We start from the raw sequence: 20677 nt of genomic DNA on the forward strand, positions 1-20677 counted from the left end.
TGGTTCAGCTTGATTTTAGTTTTCTTCTCGTGGAGGGTGTTGAAGGATACCAAGGACCTCAGGCGCTCAAGGAGCCTGGGAGAGAGGCTTCAGGGGAAGCTGCTTGTCATCACCGTCATCCTCATTTTCCATTCTCCTGCCATCACAACTTGGAAAGTGGATTAGTGATGTGGGGGAATTGGGGGGTGAAGAGGGAGAGGATTAAAAGGAGTTGGTGAACCATTTTTGGGGGCTTCAGGGTGGGTGGTAGGGTTGTAGGTGTCTTGATTGTGGTGCAGTCTGGTGAATGCAAAAGGGGGGCCCTGTCTGCTCTTTTCTTCTTCTCCTAAATAAGGTGAGTAAGAAACATTCCTATCCTTTCTTAACTGAAAGTGTACTCGAGGTGTCTGGGGCTGATGCAAACTTGGCTTTGGATGCTATATGTCTTTGTGTGCTCCTCTCAGAGGCTCTACTGGGGGAGCCGGTGATGGGACGTCCATCCTGGTAGCTCCATGTGGGATAACTGGCCCAGCAAAGCTGCATGGGATAGTGAGGTGGGGAGAGGGGAAGGACACCTCCCCACCCCAGCCTCTGGCAGAGAAGCTGTGGCCCATGGGGGTCAGGGGACCTCTGTTGAGATTCTCAGGAGCTGAAGCCCAATAATGTCACCACAGGCCGCTACCCTACTTCCTGCAGCCTCTAGGGCCCCTTTGCGTGGGCTGGACTGTCTCACTGCGGGGTGAGTCTTCCCCCGGGTTTTCCAGGATTAGCCACTGCCAGATGGTGAGGGCTTGATGTCCTGCCTCATGTGAGCAAGCCCGGCTTCCTGAAGGATTTCGCTAGAGGCATGGAACACTGAGGCCCAAAAAGGCTTTAGGGGACACCTAGTCACCTGTGTGTGGTACAAACTGAGGAACTGAGGAAACTGAGGCACAGAGAAACTCAGTGACCTACATTACTGTGCCTTAGCGAACTTCTTGTGAATAGAAGGGGAAAATGCTATTATATTTAACAGCTTCAAGCAAGGAGCTGAACTCAAGCTGGGCCACCACGTTTAGGTTGGCCGTCTTGGGTCATGATGTAGTGAGAGACCATGATGCAGAAAGAGTCCAAATGATGAGGGTGTGAAGACATGGCTACTGGCTCTGGTTCCACGACTTGCTGTCCACCTAAGCCATTCTGAGCCTCAGTTTCCTCACCTGTAAATTAGGAATACTTATATCTGTCCTGCCTACCTCACAGGATTTTTGTGGGGAATCAAAGGAAAGCAGGGAATAGAAAGGTGTTTACTTAAAAATGTTATGAGAATTATCATTAAGATGGCCAAGCATTGCTTTCTTTAGCTAACATACTGGCTGTAGGTTGCTGCTCTGCTCATATCAGTCTGTGGAACTTCCAGGAAGTCCCTGACTTTCTAATATGGGGGGACTTGTTCCAGAAAACCTACATAGAAAGCTTGCTGGAGGTGAGAGAGGGGCTCAGGAAGGTGGAAGGAGGGTGGGGCAGGGTGAGGGTGAGATGGGAATAGAGGTCAAGACCAGAGGCCAAAGATGGCATCTTCTATGGTGAAGAGGTCCCCTCTGGCCCACACCGTGCAGACAGGTTGGGACCAGGAAGCCACAGACGTGCTGTTGTTGCATGGTGAGGTTTCACACCTATTCACTTCTTTTTTTAGTCATCCCCATATTGTTGCATAAATTGTCTTAGTACCCACTATTTGTTCTTTTTTTTTTTTTTTTTTTTTTTTTTTTGCGGTACACAGGCCTCTCACTGCTGTGGCCTCTCCCATTGCGGACCACAGGCTCCGGATGCGCAGGCTCAGTGGCCATGGCTCCCGGGCCCAGCCGCTCCGTGGCATGTGGGATCTTCCCAGACCGGGGCACGAACCTGTGTCCCCTGCATCGGCAGGCAGACTCTCAACCGCTGCGCAACCAGGGAAGCCCTCCACTATTTGTTCTTTTAAAAAATTAACAGCCCTGCATGGAGCAGAGGAAATGAGATAAAATCCCAAACCCCACTTCTGCCCTTCATTGTTCAGCCCAGTGCTGGTCCTTCTGTGTCTGGGACTTGCCTAAGCAGGAGTCCTGTCAAGTGCCTGGTTTTTCTAGAGCCTTCACACCAGACCCCTTACTTTTTCTCCTTTGCTACTGTTTCAGTTATCTGTGGCTACGTAATAAATTGCCCCCAGATGCAGCAAACATTTATTATGTCATAGTTTCTGAGGACCAGGAATCTGGGAATGGCTCAGCTGGGTGGTTTTGGTGCGTGTTCTCTCAGGAGGTGGTAGTCAAGATGTTGGATGGGGCTGCGGTCATCTCCAGGCTTGACTGGGCTTGAAGGAGTCACTTGCAAGCTTGCTCATGCGGTGTTGGTAGGGCTGAGCTCATCTTGGGCTGTTGGACTGAGGGCCTCAGTTCCTTACTGGCTGATGACCAGAGGCCCCTCTCAGTTTCTTGCTATGTGGGCCTTTCCATAGGGCTGCTCATAACATAGCAGCTGACGTTTTTAGGAGGAGGGAGAAAGAGGGAGAGAGAGAGAGAGAGAGAGAGAGAGAGCAAAATGGAAACCCGAGTGCCTTTTTATAATTTAGCCTCCATAGTTTCATACTGTCACTTCCTTTTTCACTGTATCTGTTAAAGCAAGTCATTAAGTTCAGCCCACACTCAACAGTTGAGGAATAGCCTCTCCACCTCTTGAAAAGAGGAGAATCAAAGAATTCAATGGCATTTTAAAAAAACACCACAGCCACCAACATTACTAGCTGGTGATTATTTCCATCCTCTCCACTGTTCAGTCTGTCTTGCACTGCTGCTCTCCTGCCTGGGCACCAGCATCTCTCCTGGATCTGGCCATTCTTGGAGAATATGCAGGGCCACTTGACCAAACTCTGGAACTGTGGGAAAAGCCTCCACTAGGACCTGCCCCAGCCTTGCAGGCAGGGCTCTGACACCTGGGACTGAAGAGCTTCAATCCAAGGTCAGAAGGAACGAACTGGCTTCCGGAGACTTGATGCATCTCCTAGGGCAAGGATGGAAAGTGATGCTGGCAGGGCCTAGCTTTGGCCATGGAACCTACATCAAAAAAAAATGACCCCTGCTATCAACGAATGGAATCAGATAAAGGCAATATTCTTAAGACTATTTTATATGGTTTTTCCAAACCTGAGCCTGATGGACAAAGCCTGTGGAAGGAGAAGCATGTTGTGAGATAATCTACTGGTGAATTCTTCCCTCTACAACGCTGAAACCACCCAGTCATTCAGAGAGTGATGAGGGTCCGCTACTCTTGGGGATCACTTTACCCAGTTCTAATCAGCAGTGGTTCACAGAGTAATACGTTCTCTTCAGTTCTTATCTTACTTCATCTCTCCCTTGATGGTGGTGGCCATGGATGCCAGGAAGGGCTCTCTCCAGGTTCTCCTCCTTTTGTGACCATTGTCTCTTTCTCACTGAATTCTCTTCTTGATGCCCTTTCATGCATTTAGTTCTGGTGGTTACCCTCCCCCCTCCTCCCAACGAGGTCCTTTTTATTTTTCAATCTGTGGTCTCTCACTGAGTATCTCACCAAGTGCCAAGGTTTCATCTACCACCCACACCTGATGATTTCTAAGTCTATATCTCCAGCCTGGTCCTCTCTCCTGAGTATAGACCTGTATTTTCTCAGCGACCCAAGGACAAATCCACTGAAAGTCTCATCACACTAAGTGCAATGTACCAACACGAATCTATTGTTACTCTCTGCAAGCCTGCTGTCTCCATCTCAGCTAACAGTGTTATCATCTACTCTGTGGCCCAACCTAAGAATCTTGGTGTTATTTTTAATTTTTTTCTCTTGCTCACACCAATGTCCAGGCAAGAATCATGTCCCATTGCCTAATTCTACATCTCAAATGTTTCCTACATTAATCACCACTGCTTCTAGGCTGGTCCTATGCTAGTGCCCCCACTAGAACATAAGCTGCATAGGAGTAGGAACTTTTATCTGTTTTATTCACTGCTTGGCACCTCACACAGTGCCTGGCACATTGTAATGCTCAATAAAAATTTTCTGAATAAATGGATATTGTAACTGGTTATCCTGCCCTAGCCGTCTCCACCATACCCTCTGTCCTAACCACCAGAGTCATCTCTCTAAAGCATGGGTACAAGAAACTCAGCTCCCTGCTTAAAAAACTCTGAGGATTCCTCACTGCTTACAGAGTCAAATTCCAATCTGTATGCCTGTATAAGGGGCCCTTCACCATCTTTCCTCTTACCTCTTCAGCGTCATCGTTTGCCACTTCCCTTTTCTCCTGCTCTTCTTGAGCTACTCTACTTTGCCTGAATAAACCATGCACCTTAAATTTCTTGCAATTTCCTCTCCCTGTAATTCTCTTTACCCTTTTTTTCCCTTAGGAAATTCGTCCGTCAAGGCCCAGCTCAAATGCTACCTCCTCTCAGTGGCTTTCCCCAAGCTTCCCATCATTGATTGCTTCTCCATCTGTAAGCACTCTATTCATTCCCCTATTATAGCACTTATTACATTGTATTATAGTTTTTTCAAAAAATATAACCTATAATAGTTATCTGTTGCTGTATAACAGATTACTCCAAAACGTTAACAGCTTAAAATATAAATATTATCTCATAGTTTGTATTGGTCAGGAATCTAGGTGTGGTTTTGCTGAGTGTCTTTGGATCAAGGTTTCCATGAAGTTGCAGTCAGATTGTCATCCAGGGCTATGGTCTCATCTGAAGGCTCGACTGAGAGAGGACCCTGTTCCAAGCTCACTGGCATGGTTTTTAGCAGGATTCATTTCCTCCCAGGAAGTTGGGCTGAGACCTTTCCAAGGACATCTCACAACACAGCAACTGACCTCCCTTAGAGCAAATGAGTGAGAAAGCATAAGACAGAGTGCCAAAGATGAAAGCCAAAGTCTTTTAAAAACTTAATATTAGGAGTGACATCCTATCACTTCTGTCATATTCTACTTGCTAGAGGTGAGTCAGTTAAGTCCAGCCCACCCTCAAGGGGAGAGAATTACACAAGCTTATGAATACCAAGAGATGGGGATCATTGGTGGTCATCTCAGAAGCTGCCTATCACACCTCCTAAACCTGAGCTCCTCAAGGCAGGATCCACGCCTCATTCATCTTCGAAACTTCAGCACCTAGTATAGTTCCTGGCAGTTGTAGGTGCTCATTGAATTTGGTCAAATTCAATAGAATTATTTTTCTGTAAGAACCTGATCACGAGAAAGTAAATTGCAAAGTCAGAAGAACCCTCAAATTAGAATTAAAAATGATTTAAAAGATAAAATGAAAGACAAAGTGTTTAAGTGTCATGGACACACTGTCAGTCCTCTATTTCTAGGCACTTCTATGATTGCTTCCCAGCAGCACACAGAAAAGGCCAGAAAAGCAAGAAAGCATCATTTTCCTTTTGACTTGCCACAACTCTGAAATATTTTTGAAAGAAAAAATTGGAATACCATCGCAAAGCTCCTCAGACAACTCGAGAACTTACAGCACCCGTGAGTCCATCTTCCAGTTCATGGAAGATCAGCAGCTGGAGGATCACAGACAATCAAGTGTTGACCAATCACTGCTCTTTTCTACCAGCTGTCCATCAACTATACCATAAAATCCTCCCAGACGGAAGATTGCAGGCTCTCCAATCTGAGCAACAATTTCTTCTTCGGGCTCACTTTTCCAAAGAAAACCCAAAGCCTTTAGCCAGCGCCCATGGCTAGATGCTCATGATGTCCAGAGAGGCCTAATAGGCACAGCCAATGTCAGGGATTCACATACAATATTGATGCTGGGCTGTGGACAACGATTCAGTCTGGGCTCCATGCACTGCTGTGGGACAAGCATCACTTTGGCAGATGGTTGCCTCCAATCTACAGTTCCAAGTGAAAATTTAGAAGAAGACTTAACCTGAGTTGCTCATGTAGGGGACCCTCTTCTTCCATGCCTGCCTGGTAATACCTGCCCACTGTCACACAAACAGCTCAATATCGCTCATGATGAAACCTTACCCAAGGCCTCTGCTGCCTGCAGACTCATTGACCACCCATCTGTACATACCCAACGTTTTGCATGGGGGTGGGTGGTGTGGTTGATGAAAAGTGCTTTTAGTTTCTAGATTTCTTGTGCTTTCTGTCGTGGTATTGGACTAGGAATGGGCTAGTTCAGTGGAATATTTGCCTGAAATTCTAGCAGAACTAACTGCTTACTTCAATTTCCTTCTTAGTTTCTTTCACATTGAGTGTCAGCTGGCAAACTTTAGAAGGCTTGTTTATTTCACCAACCAGATGGGCAATTTGGGATCGCAAATACCTCTAAAAATAGTGTTTATAGGTGGCATAGACAGAGCCACAGCTTTATGGATAACAGATTCCTATCATTTCATTTAATATATTGGAAAACTAAGGCCTGTGAGGCAAAGTGACTTTTCTCAGGGACTCAGATGTTGCATCATATATCAAATTGTGGTACTTCCTCCATGAGGGCAGGTTTTGGTTTTCCCCACTACTGTATCCCCCAGTGCCTAGAACACTGCCGGCCACATTTATTTATTCAAAAAATACTGTTGAGGGAATGAGTAAATGAATAAATGATCCTTGGTACTCAGCTGCAGTGACTAATTAGGGGCACTGGGATCATTACCGTGGTTCTTGACATCTTTCTGGTACCTTGGCCCCAACCTGGGACAGTCAGGTAAGTTATATAAAAGCAGGTCAAGGCTGTCCCATGCCCTTATTTCACTTTAAGAGGACCAGCTGAAGTGCCCTCAGGTTTATATGTGAGACCACACTTGACCATGAAAACTTGGGGAATTCTAGGGGCATTTGAGAATGGAGCCATGAGCCCTTAGTAATTGAGCCCATTAAAAGTGCTCCTAATGTCCTTGCTTGAATGGCTTTCTATGATTATTAATGATAATGATTGAAGCAACAATCCCTGTGGCTTGTCTCCTGTGTGACATCTGGGTGCCCTAGAGTTTGACAGCTTTGAGGGAGGATAAACAGACCCCTAAGATGGGTCAGACTCGCTGATGGTAAAGTGTTTTAGCCAAGCAAAAGGCAGCCATGGCATCCACCATCATTTATTTTGAATGCGTTTTTGTTTGTATGGTCTTTATCCTTTCTACTCTTTCTCTTCTTTGTCCTCTTTGAAGTACATTAAAATGGTGAGAAAAAAGGGAGCCATGCAGGTGCCTCTGGAGTGCCATTGTGGTCCTTGATTTGTAGATGTCTTAGTATTAGAAGAACATCTGGGGCAGATGGGAGGTAAGCCTGTAGACCATTGTAGAAGGTTTGCAAAGCAGGGCTGGAGAAGCAATCTATGTGGGGAAGCAGTGCCCGGATAACATGCTTGTCACAATGTATGTGCACAGAGTTCAAATTCTTGATGGCTCAGAATTGGTTCCTCCCTTTACAGATTAAGTATAATAACTCAGAGCTTTATTCCTTCCACCTGACACACTGGGTCTCAGAGTGGAGGAGGTTAGAAACAGGAAGATAAGGAGAGAAAGAGAGAAAGGGAGGGAGGGAGAGACAGAGACAGAGAGAGACAGAGAAGGAGAGAGGGAGAGAGAGGATGAGTGAAAATGAATGGATCTGATGGAGTGAGATGGCTTCCCAAAGTGAGCTAGTAATATTTTTTTCTCCGCAAATTACTCTTTAACGTGGGTGATTCAGATTTGACTGCACTGTGCATAAATTCTTTAGCTAAAGCTTCTTATATATTTTTGCAATATGTAAATATTAGAAATTGTATGTGTGTATGAATATAGAGAACTGCTAGAAATTTGAGCCAAATTAGTTTCTAATGAATGCCTATGGAGACTTGTTTTTGGCGCTTTTTCAGATTGGAATCGATCCTACATATTTTATATGATATGATTTCTATAAACCAGGCATCAGACCAAGGAGTGCAATTTGAATTTTGCAGTTACTTGCCTGAGAACTGTGGTATTTAGGTTTTCCTTTCCTGAGAAATTAGTTTTTAAGAGATCAACATTGATGAATAAGGTAATAAAATATAATTGGGTGTTTATCATTTCACAATGAATAAATAATAGACCATGCTAGTTCCACAGTTATTTGTATCTATTTTATTTATGTTTTCAGCACATACCTAGCAAGATAATTTTTTTTCTGGAGCTCTAATTTAATCAGTGATGTGGCTTAGCCTAGTCCAAATTAAATATTGGCAATAATGTAATGAAAAACTCTTTTAATAAGGATCATAATGTAAGAGACACATGTCATAGCCATTTGTAGATTTCTTTTTGCCCAGGGTTTGTTGAAAATGAACTGTGTTTCTCTCACTGTGCTGAGTATCTATAGCCTGACACTGACTGGTTAATGGCTCTGTTAGCTTCTAAGTCACAGTTGTAATGTGAACTCAATCAACAAGGTATATTTAGATATTTTTGTCCCTAAAAGGTTGGAAATATCCATGTGTGTGGGCAGTTGTGTATGAGCATGTGTGGAAGTAGGCAGCTGTAAATATAAAACTAATGCTGGTTTTGCCTGGATATTCATCTGTGTGCCTTCTCACTCAAATACCGCGAACTCCTGTTCGCTGTCCCTGAACATTGTCAGTGTCTATGCACATGGGTTCTGGAAAGCCATGACGTGTATCCTTCAGGTGGCAAGGGGGCAGTCCCTGCTTTCAGACGCCTGCCTTCTCTTTTTCACTGAGTTCAGTAGACTGCAATTTCATACATACCAACCTCATGAACAGTCTTCTTTCTGAGAAGCGTCTCACATCCTGCTGGTTTCCCTTTTCTACCCAGCTGCTGAAACAGCACCCCAAAGCCAAATCTCCGTTGTCTGAAAGCCCTGTCCAGAAGTTAGGTCTCCGCACATGGTGGTCATGGGTTACATTTCCTGTTTCAACTTGTAGGGAAGATTGAGGTCCGTTTTGGAAGGGATTAGGGCTGGATTAAGAATGTCTCTTTACACCAAGTTCACCACTGGACCAACTGAACAAACGGGCAGAAGATTTATTGAACCCTCCTAATAGAACAAATTTGGAGGAACACTCAGGAAGGACTTGGTTTTTAATGATCTAGCTGGGATGAATCATGCACACCACGCCACTTTCTAAATCCATTTTGGTAATTGAAATCTTATAAATGTCCTGTTGAATCATCTCACCCAGGGGACCTGGGAAGTGTTGTTTCCCCTTCACTCCATTGGGCTATTTAAATAGCAATGCAGGTATTCCTCGCTTTAAGAAAACTGGATATATGGAAAATCTAGATTTCCAAGCAAGCACGTTAGAGAATGATGGTTAATTTTACAAAACAGATTAAGACAGGAATCTTTAAGTAGTGGGTGGCCATAAGTAAATTGCTTTACTGCCAGTGTGCCTCTTTATTTTCTACCACCCTTGAATTGGAAAGACTATTATCCACTTACTTCCAAGGATTTTAGAAATTAGTTCTGGGCAAAAATAAGGACTTCTAGCAGTAAAACTTAGATATGGGCTTCTAGCACTTTCCTTAGCAACTTTTCCTTTTGTCCAACAGTATGCTTTATTCCAGTCATTTCCATGGTAGATAAGAAGTCTTATCCCTATAGTTTTATCTGGGAAATGACATTTCCAGTTTGTAGAGAAAGGCAGCAGACAGGCAACCTGTTCTGGTGGCACAGAAAGGAGGACTTAGTTCTGGGCATAGTTTTTGCACCTGCTAATGGCAGCTTGGGTGACTTAACTCTTTGTGTCTCACCCTCCGCAGCTGAGAAGTTGCATCCCCTCCTTTCCTCTCCCACTTGAGTCTGAATTCTGAACTGAAGGAGCTCTGTAGCCAGAGCTGAGGCTAATCTTAGTCCTACATTTTACCTGGGGTGGAGGCTGTGTGAGCTTCGTTCCCTTCCTTTGGGTGTGAAGGTCTTTGGGGGCAGGCTGGTGACTTTCTCAAAACCGGAACACAGAGAAAGCCCATGGGATTTTTTGAGACACTTCCTACAGGATTTTCTCAAGCCCACTTGCTACTGTTCACTGGTCCAAAGCTATCCCAGAAAATGTCTTCAGTGGTCGAGAGGTCTTGAAAAGAGAGTTGGCTCTCAGTAAATATTTGGGGAGTGTTGTTGGCTTCATGAAGCGTGCACCCCCCCCACCCTCACCCCCGGAGGCATCCAGAGGCCAGCTGTGGAGTTACATGCCACGCTCTGGAATGTGCTGACCTTCCTTCCCGGGGAAGGTGACCCTGCTGAGGGTATTATCATTAGTAGGGCAATTTCTGCTCAGCTCTGTCAGCAGGCCCTCATTCAGGGTCCTTATCGAGCAATGACAAACTCATGAACCTTTGGCAGTCAACACCGCTGACCACCCTCTCCTTCTTGAAAGCTCTTCTCTGGGCCACCGTGACCCATACTTGCACGGTTTGCGTCTTACCTCTCTCCAGCCATCCTTCCAGTTTCCTCTGTTGGTCCTTTCTTTTGATCTTCAAATAGTTGAGTTACTGAAAGCTCAGTCCTAGACTTTTTTCTTTCTTCTTTCCTCTTCCTTTCTCTTTTTTCCCTTTTCCTAGATAATTTCATTAACTCTCATGGTTTCTATGACCACCTATTTAGCAAAACCTCCTAAATTTATGTCTAGTTCATATTTCTTTTGAGCTCTAAACCCCTATATTCGACCATCCGCTTGACATTTCCACCCAAAGTCTCACAGACTTCCCAAATTCAACATGCTCAAAACAAAGTTCTCCTCCCCCTCCCCCATTTGGTCCCTATATGCTTTCTGTAGTTCCTCATTTGAGTAAGTTTCACTGCAACCCACCTTGTTTCTTAGGTCGGAATCTTGAGACTATTTCTCATCATCTCTTTCCCACACTCCCAATGCTCAAATAATGGTCAAGTCCTGTCAATGATTTCTTTAATATTTCTCCAAGCTCCACCTCCACCATCCTTGGTTCTCTTCTAACAGCAACATCCACCTCCAAACTAGTTTCCTGGCAACAATTCTTACATCTCTACATTCCCTCTGCCCCCCTCCCCCCAGTTCTTTCCTTAGACAGCAGCTCCTTCCTTCCTTCCTTTCCTTTCCTTTCCTTTCCTTTCCTTTCCCTTCTTCCCTCCCTCCCTTCTTCCCTCCTCCCTTTCCTTCCCTCCTTTTTGATGACTTAAATTTTTCTTTGTGTTTTCCTTATTTAAAAAGACCTTTTCAACTTTTTATATTGAAATAATTATAGCTTCATAGAAAGTTACAAAATATATTACTGAGAGGTGCCATGCACTCTTCACCCAGTTTCCCCCAATGTAACATCTTCCGTAACCATAGTACACTATCAGAACCAGGCACCTGACACGATGCAATCACAGACCTTATCCATACGTTATTGGTTTTACATTCACACACATGTGTGTTTATGCATGTATGTGTATACTTCTATGCAATCTTATCAATACGTAACTCACTGCAATCAAGGTTCAGAACTGCTTCACCACCCAAAGATCCCTCGTGCTGAAGGAATGCTCCTTTAAAAACACAAGGCAATTCAGTCACTGCCTTGCTTAAAATGCTTTAATGATGTTAGAGCCCCAGATCCTTAAATGAGGGCCACAAGTGCCCATGTAACTTGGCTGTAGCTACCTCTCTGGGCACTTCTTGCCCTCCTCCTTTTGCTCGGCAAGCCTCTGCCTACTGGTCTTTCCCTTCCGTTGAATTTGCCAAGCTCCTCCACTGCTCAGAGCCTCTCCACGTGCTGTTCTCCTCACGTGGAATCCTCTCCCTCGCCCACTCAGCTAACTCCCCCTCATCTGCCAGGTATCAGCTTAAAGATCTTTCTCAGGGAAGGTTTCCTTGACATCTCAGACTAGATTTGATTCTCCTGTGATTTTTTTCATTGCCAATTGTTTTTTCTTTACAGTACTTACACAATTATAGGTAAATAGGTATGTGTGTAGTTTATTAATTTGAGTTCTCTCTGACCAGACTAGAAGGGTTTGGGGGTGGGGGTCTTGCCCACCACTGTATCTTTTCTGTCTAGTGCCATGGCTGGCCTAGCAGATGTTCAATAAACCCTAGTTCATGAACAATTACTGTAAGCTGGCTGGTTGTGGCTGGGTGTGCCCTAAGGCCACGGAACAGGGCAACATCAACCTGCTGTTCTAGGTATATACTCCATGAATTCATCTTCAACCTTACCAGATGTCCTATCTGAGAACCTGGGCATCTATGGCCCAGACCACCCAGAATCTCAAACTGGTATTTTCTCTCCTATTCCCATCCCAGTGTTCTGTGTGAGAGATCAGAATAGGGAACAACCTGGCTAGTGTTCTTCTTAGACAGGTCTTTGAGATGCTGTCAGGAATATCAGCTGGATGTTCACCCAGGCTTTTAACGTAAGCCTTTGCTCTCCCCAGGCTCACTGGCATGGTGTCACTTTGAGAGGGTTATTCAGAGCTGTGAGGGTCTAAGTTGCATGGCTCCTGAGAAGTCCTAGAAATGCTTTTAGATCAGTCCTCTCCTCAATGCTCCCACCTGCTATTTGCTAGGTGTCCCCAACTCCCCTCACCATGAGTCATTCTGTCCCCACTCTCACTCTCAGAGATAACTCAGTGTGGTTTGCATTGGTGGCGGCCCAGATCTGAAGGGTCCTTATAGTGACTGAATAGACAGTATTTCCCCCAAAGGACCATGATAGAACTCTGTGAGGGTTTGGAAAAGAAGAAATGGGGGCCTCCTGTTGGGATGTGGCTTTGCCAAGGAGTGGTGGTACCGCGTGGGATCTTGACTGTCTGTGGGGGACACTGGGTTGGACACTGTGTTGGTTGCCCCTAATTGGTGCCCCATCTATACTATCCTTCTTTAGAAGCTCACAATCCCTCACGTGAAAGAGGCGACACATGCACTATATGGTGAATTTGGCAGAATTGGGAGAAGGGTGAACCCCTAGCAATAGGCAAAACTATCAATTCTTTTGTGACAGAGTCAGTAAAGGGCTTTGCCCAGGGTGCCTGGGCAGATCCCTGTCTGATTCACAGCCCTGGGAAACCGGGGGTCATCATCCAAGTTTCCCTTCCCTGCCAAATAGGAGGTCAAGGTCTTCACGTTCTGTGGCTCACAGTTGTCCTCCTGCTGCTGGTGTCTCTCTTTTGAGTGGGCAGTGGCTGAGAGCAGAGCCCAGCTCCAGTGTAGGTCTGCTGGGGCTGGGTCCTCTTAGATCACATTAATGTCCCTCCCTGCTCTTATTATTGGCTTGGCTAACCTGATACATAGGATGGAGAGAAGAGTTAGAGCCAGTGACTAGTCCTTTCAGGATAGACCTGGCTGTTGTGCTCCCTTGCAGTGGTGCTCCACTTCTTCGCCCTCCCTGCCAGACTGCTTCCCTCCATAGGGCCTGTTGCTGTGCAGGGCGTGGACTTCTGCTTGTCCCCTGGGCATGGGCATGGACACCTTAGGTGGCAGTGTAGTGCCTCCCAGTGCCCCCTGAGCTCTGTTCCCGGGAGCCTCACATGTTCCCTCTGATCTCCTCCCCGGTGCCCTAAGGCAGTGTGCACAGCTTTGCAGGCCAGAAGGCTCAGCTGCAAATAGCCCATATGTGTTACCTCCCACCACAATTGATGCCGGGGAGGTAATGCTGCTGACTCTCACGGTGTCGCCTTGTGCTGTGCGATTTCCTTTCTCTTTCTCTCTGATCACCACTTTCTGTCCTCATCAACTGGTTACGTCTCTGGGGGAACATGGCTCTTAGGGCAAGAGGACTTGGACGACATCTCTCCTCAGCAAAAGGCTTAATACCTATGACTCTCTTTGGGCGTTGATCTGATGTAACTGTGGGTGGTGGTGAGGATGGTGGGTAGGGCTCCAGCCAGGCTCCCACTTTACTCCACAACCCGTGCTACCCCACCCTCCCTCCAAGTTGGCCATGATGTTGTGGCATTGAGGGGTGACAGGTCAGACCCTCTGGCCCTAATGCTGCCATTTCTGCTTCCTCCAGGTCACCCCACCTGCCTGCAGTTCACCCTGAACATGACCGAGGCTGTCAAGACCTACAAGTGGCAGTGCATAGAGTGCAAATCCTGCATCCTCTGTGGGACCTCGGAGAATGATGTGAGTGTGGGGCTTTCTTCATGGGAGGGAGAAATACAAGGAGCTGGGAGTCCTTCGAGGATTGGAGAGGAAGGCAGGATTCTCATCACTGGACTCCTGGGGAAAATATCCATCAGGACCTCCTTCTTGACTTTTGCCTCGAGGACCCTTGGGACCCTTGTGCTATAGGGACCTTGGGTACTCTTCGCGCCTGTGGAGAGAGGTGCAGGAAGTGATGGCCAGAGGCTGCCTTGCTGGCCGTTAGCCCTCAAGTGTTCATTGATAGACAACGGTGCCCACTGCTTACGGTTGGGATGTGCTTGGCTCTTTACACCACGTTCTGGAGTGTGTCATCTCACTTGGTCTAAATGTTAAGTATAACAGATGCAGAATTTTAAAAACCCACATTTTGTTATGGACAATTTCAAATATATACAAAGATAGAGAAAATAGTGAAACTGAGGTACCCCCACGACTAGCTTCAACAATGATCAATACATGTCCAATCCTGTTTTGTAAATATTGCCACCTCTTTCTCCACGATATTATAGTCCTAATCATAATATCATTTCACCTGTAAATACCATATGTGTCTAAAAAAATAAGAATTTATGTTTTACAGCTTGTGAATATATTTATTTTCAAAGTTAAAAAAAGAGATAAGGACTTACTTATTAACAAAAATAACTAAAATATTAACAATAATATTTTAAAAAATCAATGATTCCTTAATATAATGAAACATTCAGTCAACATTCCTATTGCCTCAATTGTCTTAAACATTGTGTTAATAATCATAAATTGTTTTAAAACGTTTTTATTTACAATTTATTTGAACTGGGATTCAAATAAGACTCATACATTGCAATTAGTTGATATGTCTTTAAAGTTTCTTAATATATAGGGTTTCCTTCTATTTTGATCTTTTGTCCCTTGATTTTTTTGTGTGTTATGTGGGCCTCTCACTGTTGTGGTCGCTCCCATTGTAGAGCACAGGCTCTGGATGCGCAGGCTTAGCGGCCATGGCTCACGGGCCCAGCCGCTCCGCAGCATGTGGGATCTTCCCGGACCGGGGCACGAATCCGTGTCCCCTACATCGGCAGGCGGACTCTCAACCACTGCGCCACCAGGGAAGCCCTCCCTTGATGTTTTTGGTTGAAGAAATCAATTTATTTGTTCAATAGAGTTTCCCATGACTGTATTTTACTAACTGCATCCCTGTGGTGGTGTTTGACATCTTCCTCTGTCTCTTGTATTTCTTGTACATTGGTGCTTAGAGCTAGAGGCTTGATCACATCCAGGTTCTCTTTCTTTTTCTCTGTCTCTTTCTTTCTCTGTCTCTAAAATATATAAATAGCAAGACTACTTCATAAATAGTGAGGTATACTTTCATCAGGAGGTATGTAATACCTGGTGTCTCTCTTTTCATGATGGCAGCATCTTCGACTACACTGACTATTTCATTAGGGGTCACAAATAGTGATGTTCTTATTCCATAATTTCTTCTTTGTTTATTAGCTGGAATAATTCTATAAAGAGAAACTTTTCCAACCTCATATTTGGTTACCTTCATGTATAGATTATATAGAAAAGGCAGGATAAATACTAGATTCTTTCCCTTTATTTATCAGTTTTCAAAATAAGGGGTGGATTCAACACGTATTCATGATCAAACCCTCAAGAAAATAGAAACTGTGGGATATTTTCTTAACATGATAAACTTTTTATACCTTAGAACTAAAGCCATTGTCTTATTTAATGGAGAAGTAGTAGAGGCATTTCTGCTAAGATCAGGAACCAGGTAAGGATGCCCACTATCTCTATTACTATTCATAGTTTTTCTAGAGATATTAGCTAATGCAATTAGACAAGAGAAAACAATAAGTATAAGAATGGCAACAAAGTAGAAAGTTTTTCTCTATTTCATAACTTTAATAGTATATCTGGGCAAGTCTAGAGAATGAATAGTAAAGCTAACTCAAACATTAAAGGTAGCAGGATATAAAATTACCATACAAAAATTAATAGCTTTCATATGCACAAATAATAACCAGTTAGAAGACATTATGGCAGAGAAACTCCACTTACAGTAGCAACAAATAAAAAATATTTAGAAATAAACTTAACAGTAAGCATGTAAAACCTAAATAAAGAAAAATTTTAAATGCTTTTGAAAAGACATAGAAATAGATTTGAACAAATGAAAAGACATTGTGTGACCTTGGATAGAATGACTCAACATTGTAAAGATCTCAGTTCTTCCTAAGTTAATTTACAAATTTGATTCAAACCCAATAAAAGCACCAACATGCTTTTTAATGGAACTAGACAAGTTGATACTAAAGCTCATATGGAAAAACAAACATGCAAGAATAGCCAAGGAAACACTGAAAGAAAACAAATTATGGAGGGAGTCTAGCCCTGCTAGATATTAAAACACACTGTAATGCCTCTGAAATTAAAACAGTATGGACAAAAAGACCAGTAGAATGGAATAGAAAACCCACAAATCGACCCAACTACATATGGACATTTAGTATAAAATAAAGGTTGTATCTAAAATTACTGGATCAAAGATGGACATTTTCATGAACAGTGCTGGGACAACAGGGTAACCATTTGGGAAAAGATAAAATTAGGTCCATATCTCATGTAATATGTAAGAACAGCCTTCAAGTGGACTGGGAATATAAATATAAAAAATAAAACCATACTAGTAATAGAAGAAAACATGGCTGAATTTCTCTTTAAATATAAGGAAAGATTTTCTGTGACTCAAAATTCGGAAGGAATGAAAGAAAATGTTGACAAATCTGACCACATAAACATTTGCATAGTAAAAAACACAATAAAGTAAAAAGACAACTGACAAAATGGGAGAAAATATTTGCATCATATACCACAGATAAAGGTGGCAATATATAAAGAACTCTTAAAATTTGAGGAACAAGGGACCATAAACCTGATAGAAAATGTGAAAAAGATCAAAAACAGTTCACAAAAGATATAAAAATGACCCTTAAATATTTGCAAAAAAAAGTTTGAATGCACTCATAATTAAAGAAATTAAAATGTAAACAAAACTGAGATATCATTTCTTACCCATAAGAATGGGAAAGAAAAGTATGGCAGTGCATTCTGTTAATGAAGCTGTGGGAAAGGTGGCACCGTTACATATTGTCAGTGGGAATACAAAGTGGTACAACCCTTCTGGAGGGAAATTTAGCAATACCTAACACAGCTACTGTGCACTTAACTTTTGACTCAGCTATCTCACCTATAGGAATCTACCCTAAAGATATACCCACAACTCTATGAAAATACATATGCGTAAGGTTATTCATAGTCACACTGTTTATAATTGGAAAATATTGGAAATGACCTAAATGCTTATACACAAAATGGTTGAATAAAGGATGGCACAATGAAGTACTAGGCAGTTGTAAAACAACAACAACACGATGTAGATCTTTATGAATTAATATGGAGCGATTTCCAGAATATATTGTTAAATAAAAAAGCACAGTAAAAATGATATCTACAGTAAGCTGCCATTCTTGCAAGAAAGGCATAAGAAAATATACATATATCTATTTACTGGTGTGAAAGAAATACAAGAAGGATAAGCAAAAAACTAAAGAGATTGGTCATCTACAGGGTAGGTGGGAATGGGGTAGAAAGAATGGGGAAATGGGGGTGGGATAGTAGGGATAGGGGGTAACACTTCTCTGAAAATACCTTTTTGTATAGCTCTGACTCTTTGAACCAAGGTATTGTTTCATATACCCTCAAGATAAATACTGAAATTCAGCCAGGAGTTGGGGGAAGTGAAAATGGAATATGAACAGTAACAAATGAACTTAACTATAACATAAATAGTAACATGGCCATACTGAAGGGTAGGGAAGGAAAAAATTAACCTAGATAACTTTGGAAAGTAGTATTTGACTGTGTATTTTAAGGCTAAAGACAGAAATGACTATACACATATTATATGCTAGTTAGTAAATTTGTTTCTCACAGGCATGTGAGTTAGTCATTCTGAAACTACCTGATGTGTCTGCAGGTCTGAACTGATACATATATATGGTGAATAATGAGAGCCAGGTTTCCCAATGTCCAAGAAAGAAAAATCAAAAAAGGGGGAAGGCTAGACTGAACCCTGTGGTCCTGGGCTGGAATAGGGGGTATCAGTATGAATTTATGCTTTTAAATATAATATATTTTGTTTATATATTATATATCTATAACTATTTATATGTACACACACATGTGGATAAATACAGAAATAAATATAGATGTGCACCTACACGTACATTTATTTCCTAACTCTGTCATAAGGGCCTAGAAGCAATGACAACCCAGAAGCAATGAGGACCTATAGCACCCAGATATTGGTTTCTAAATACCATTCTCCAGTAAAAGGAGCCAGGGATTCTTGGAGAAATAGCTGGAGCTGGGAAAATGTAAGAGGAGGCCAGAGCCCCCTGTGGTACTAGAAAGTAAGGAGGTGCTAAAAAATTGGTAAAGGACACAGGAACCAACTTGAAGGAATTCCTAAGGGCCCAATCTGGAACAATTTGAGCAACAAAGTAAATAATGATAGTATTGGATTATAACCCAAAGACAAAATAAATATTCATATTAACATTTTAAAAATTGAATAAGTGAATGAATTAATGAATGAATGGGGAAGAGGTAAACTCTTCCTTAGAGCAGGATTACAATTAATAAATGTAGAGGGCAGAGGGAAATCACCAGTAGACAAACATCATGGTATGGTTGTTGTAAGCAAGAGTCATCAATTGATGCTAAAATTAGTGGGCAAAAGTATGATGAGAAGCAGAATATTGGCTTGATCTCAAAGTATCTCCCCGACCCGATTACTTATTAATATGTTACAAAGGGAAAAACCATAACTTTACCGTGGAAAAACTACACTACAGATACTATACTACCTTAACTATAGGATCAGAGTAACATTACTAGTAATAAGATACGTTGGTGTCCGTGCCCCCGATAAGGTGCACTGAGAAGATCTCCTCTTATGGAAGAAAGATCAGACAAACTCAGACTGAGTGACATTCTAGAAAATCACTGGCCTGGACCCTTCGAAAGTGTCAAAGTCATGAAAGACAAAGAAATCAAGGAACCGTCACAGATTCAGGGCACTAAGAATACCTAACAACTAAATGGAATGTAGGATCCTGAATTGAATCCTGGAGAAAAGGACTTAAGTGGGAAAAAAAACTGGTGAAATTCAAATGAGGTGAGGTCTGCAGATTAGTCAATAGTGTCATGCTAATGGCAATGGTGATTCCCTGCTTTTCATGATTGTGCTGTGGTAATGTAAGATGTTAACTTTAGGGGAAGCTCAGTAAAGTGTGCGCAGAAACCCTGTAACATTTTTGCAACTTTTCTCTAAGACTAAAATTATTTCAATATAAGAAATTAAAAAATGATGGGATGTTTCCCTAGCATCTAACAAAAGTGACAAAGTTTTTAGAAAATAGTATCTTTATGGACTCGAGGATTTATACATACTTAATTTATTTCAATCCATTACAGTTAAAATTGTCCCATCTTTGGGACAGTGTTCCCACTTTTGTTCCAGTGGGAACACAGTTTGGATCCTGAGTCCTTCTGACATGACCTCAGTAGTATTTGTTTTTTTAATATTTATTTATTTTTTTGGCTGCGTCAGGTCTGCACACGGGATCTTTTGTTGCAGCGCGCAGGCTCTTTGTTGAGGTACAGGGGCTCCAGAGAGAGCGGGCTCAGTAATTGTGGCATGCAGGCTCAGTTGCCCCGCGGCATGTGGGATCTTATTTCCCCGACCAGGGATCGAACAGGCGTCCTCAGCATTGCAAGACGGATTCTTAACCGCTGGACCACCAGGGAAGTCCCTATCTCAGTAGTATTTGTTTCCTTGCTTTCCAATATGTAACGATACTTATACATTTCGTGCTCTAGACCTGGAATCAGCCATTTCTCCAATGACTCCTGGTTCCTTTTAGTGGGCAATGGTTTTTAGAAGATATAATATGGGTGATGGGGTGCTAATTTTTACTGCATTAGTCATTGTTTGGGAGCATTTTCAATGGACAGAGCTAGAAAATAGGTTTTGCTTGTTTTAAAGATAAAATACACTGTGAATTTACACTGATACTTCCAATTCATTGCCAGAACTAATTATAGGGTTTTCACTTAACCTTATCACTCTTATATCTGTATTTTCTTTTAACCATGTCAAAATTTTTGCTACTCATTACCAACATAACCACTCATTTGATACACACATAGAATATCAATTCCACTATTAACAACACTAATATGATTGCTGAAAAGAAATATATATATGTATGTATATGCATATTTGCACTTGTTTTTGTCCTTAAGATATATTTGACTGAGGAGGTACAGTCCAACTACTTGTTTCCAAGTCACTTGGAATAGTTTCTTTCTGTGTGGTTATGCCACCAACTAGTACATGATTAGATTCACTTGTTTCATTTTTCATTTTTTTTTTTTTTTTAGTGACAGTTACCCTGTGAATTTTGCTTTATGACCATGTGAAATATTTACTGGCTCCAGAGTCAAATTTTTAAAATAAACAGTATGTTCAAAGAAATCTAACTTCTATCCCTACCTCTTCTACACTCTGC

The 20677-nt window shown here is 42.6% G+C and overlaps 1 protein-coding gene across 1 annotated transcript in view; it reads left to right on the forward strand.

Annotated features, from left to right (window-relative positions):
• The window catches only part of DPF3 (double PHD fingers 3), a gene marked incomplete at both ends in the record, with an annotated part of 253873 nt that overhangs the window by 229542 nt on the left and 3654 nt on the right, over positions 1–20677 (forward strand). The window contains one exon of the mRNA XM_082842438.1: positions 13921–14033. Coding sequence (XP_082698564.1) covers positions 13921–14033 — 113 coding nt within the window. The remainder of the gene's footprint in view (positions 1–13920; positions 14034–20677) is intronic.

This window comes from Leucopleurus acutus, assembly GCF_964270905.1.
Source record: "Leucopleurus acutus genome assembly, chromosome: 1".
NCBI lineage: Eukaryota > Metazoa > Chordata > Mammalia > Artiodactyla > Delphinidae > Leucopleurus > Leucopleurus acutus.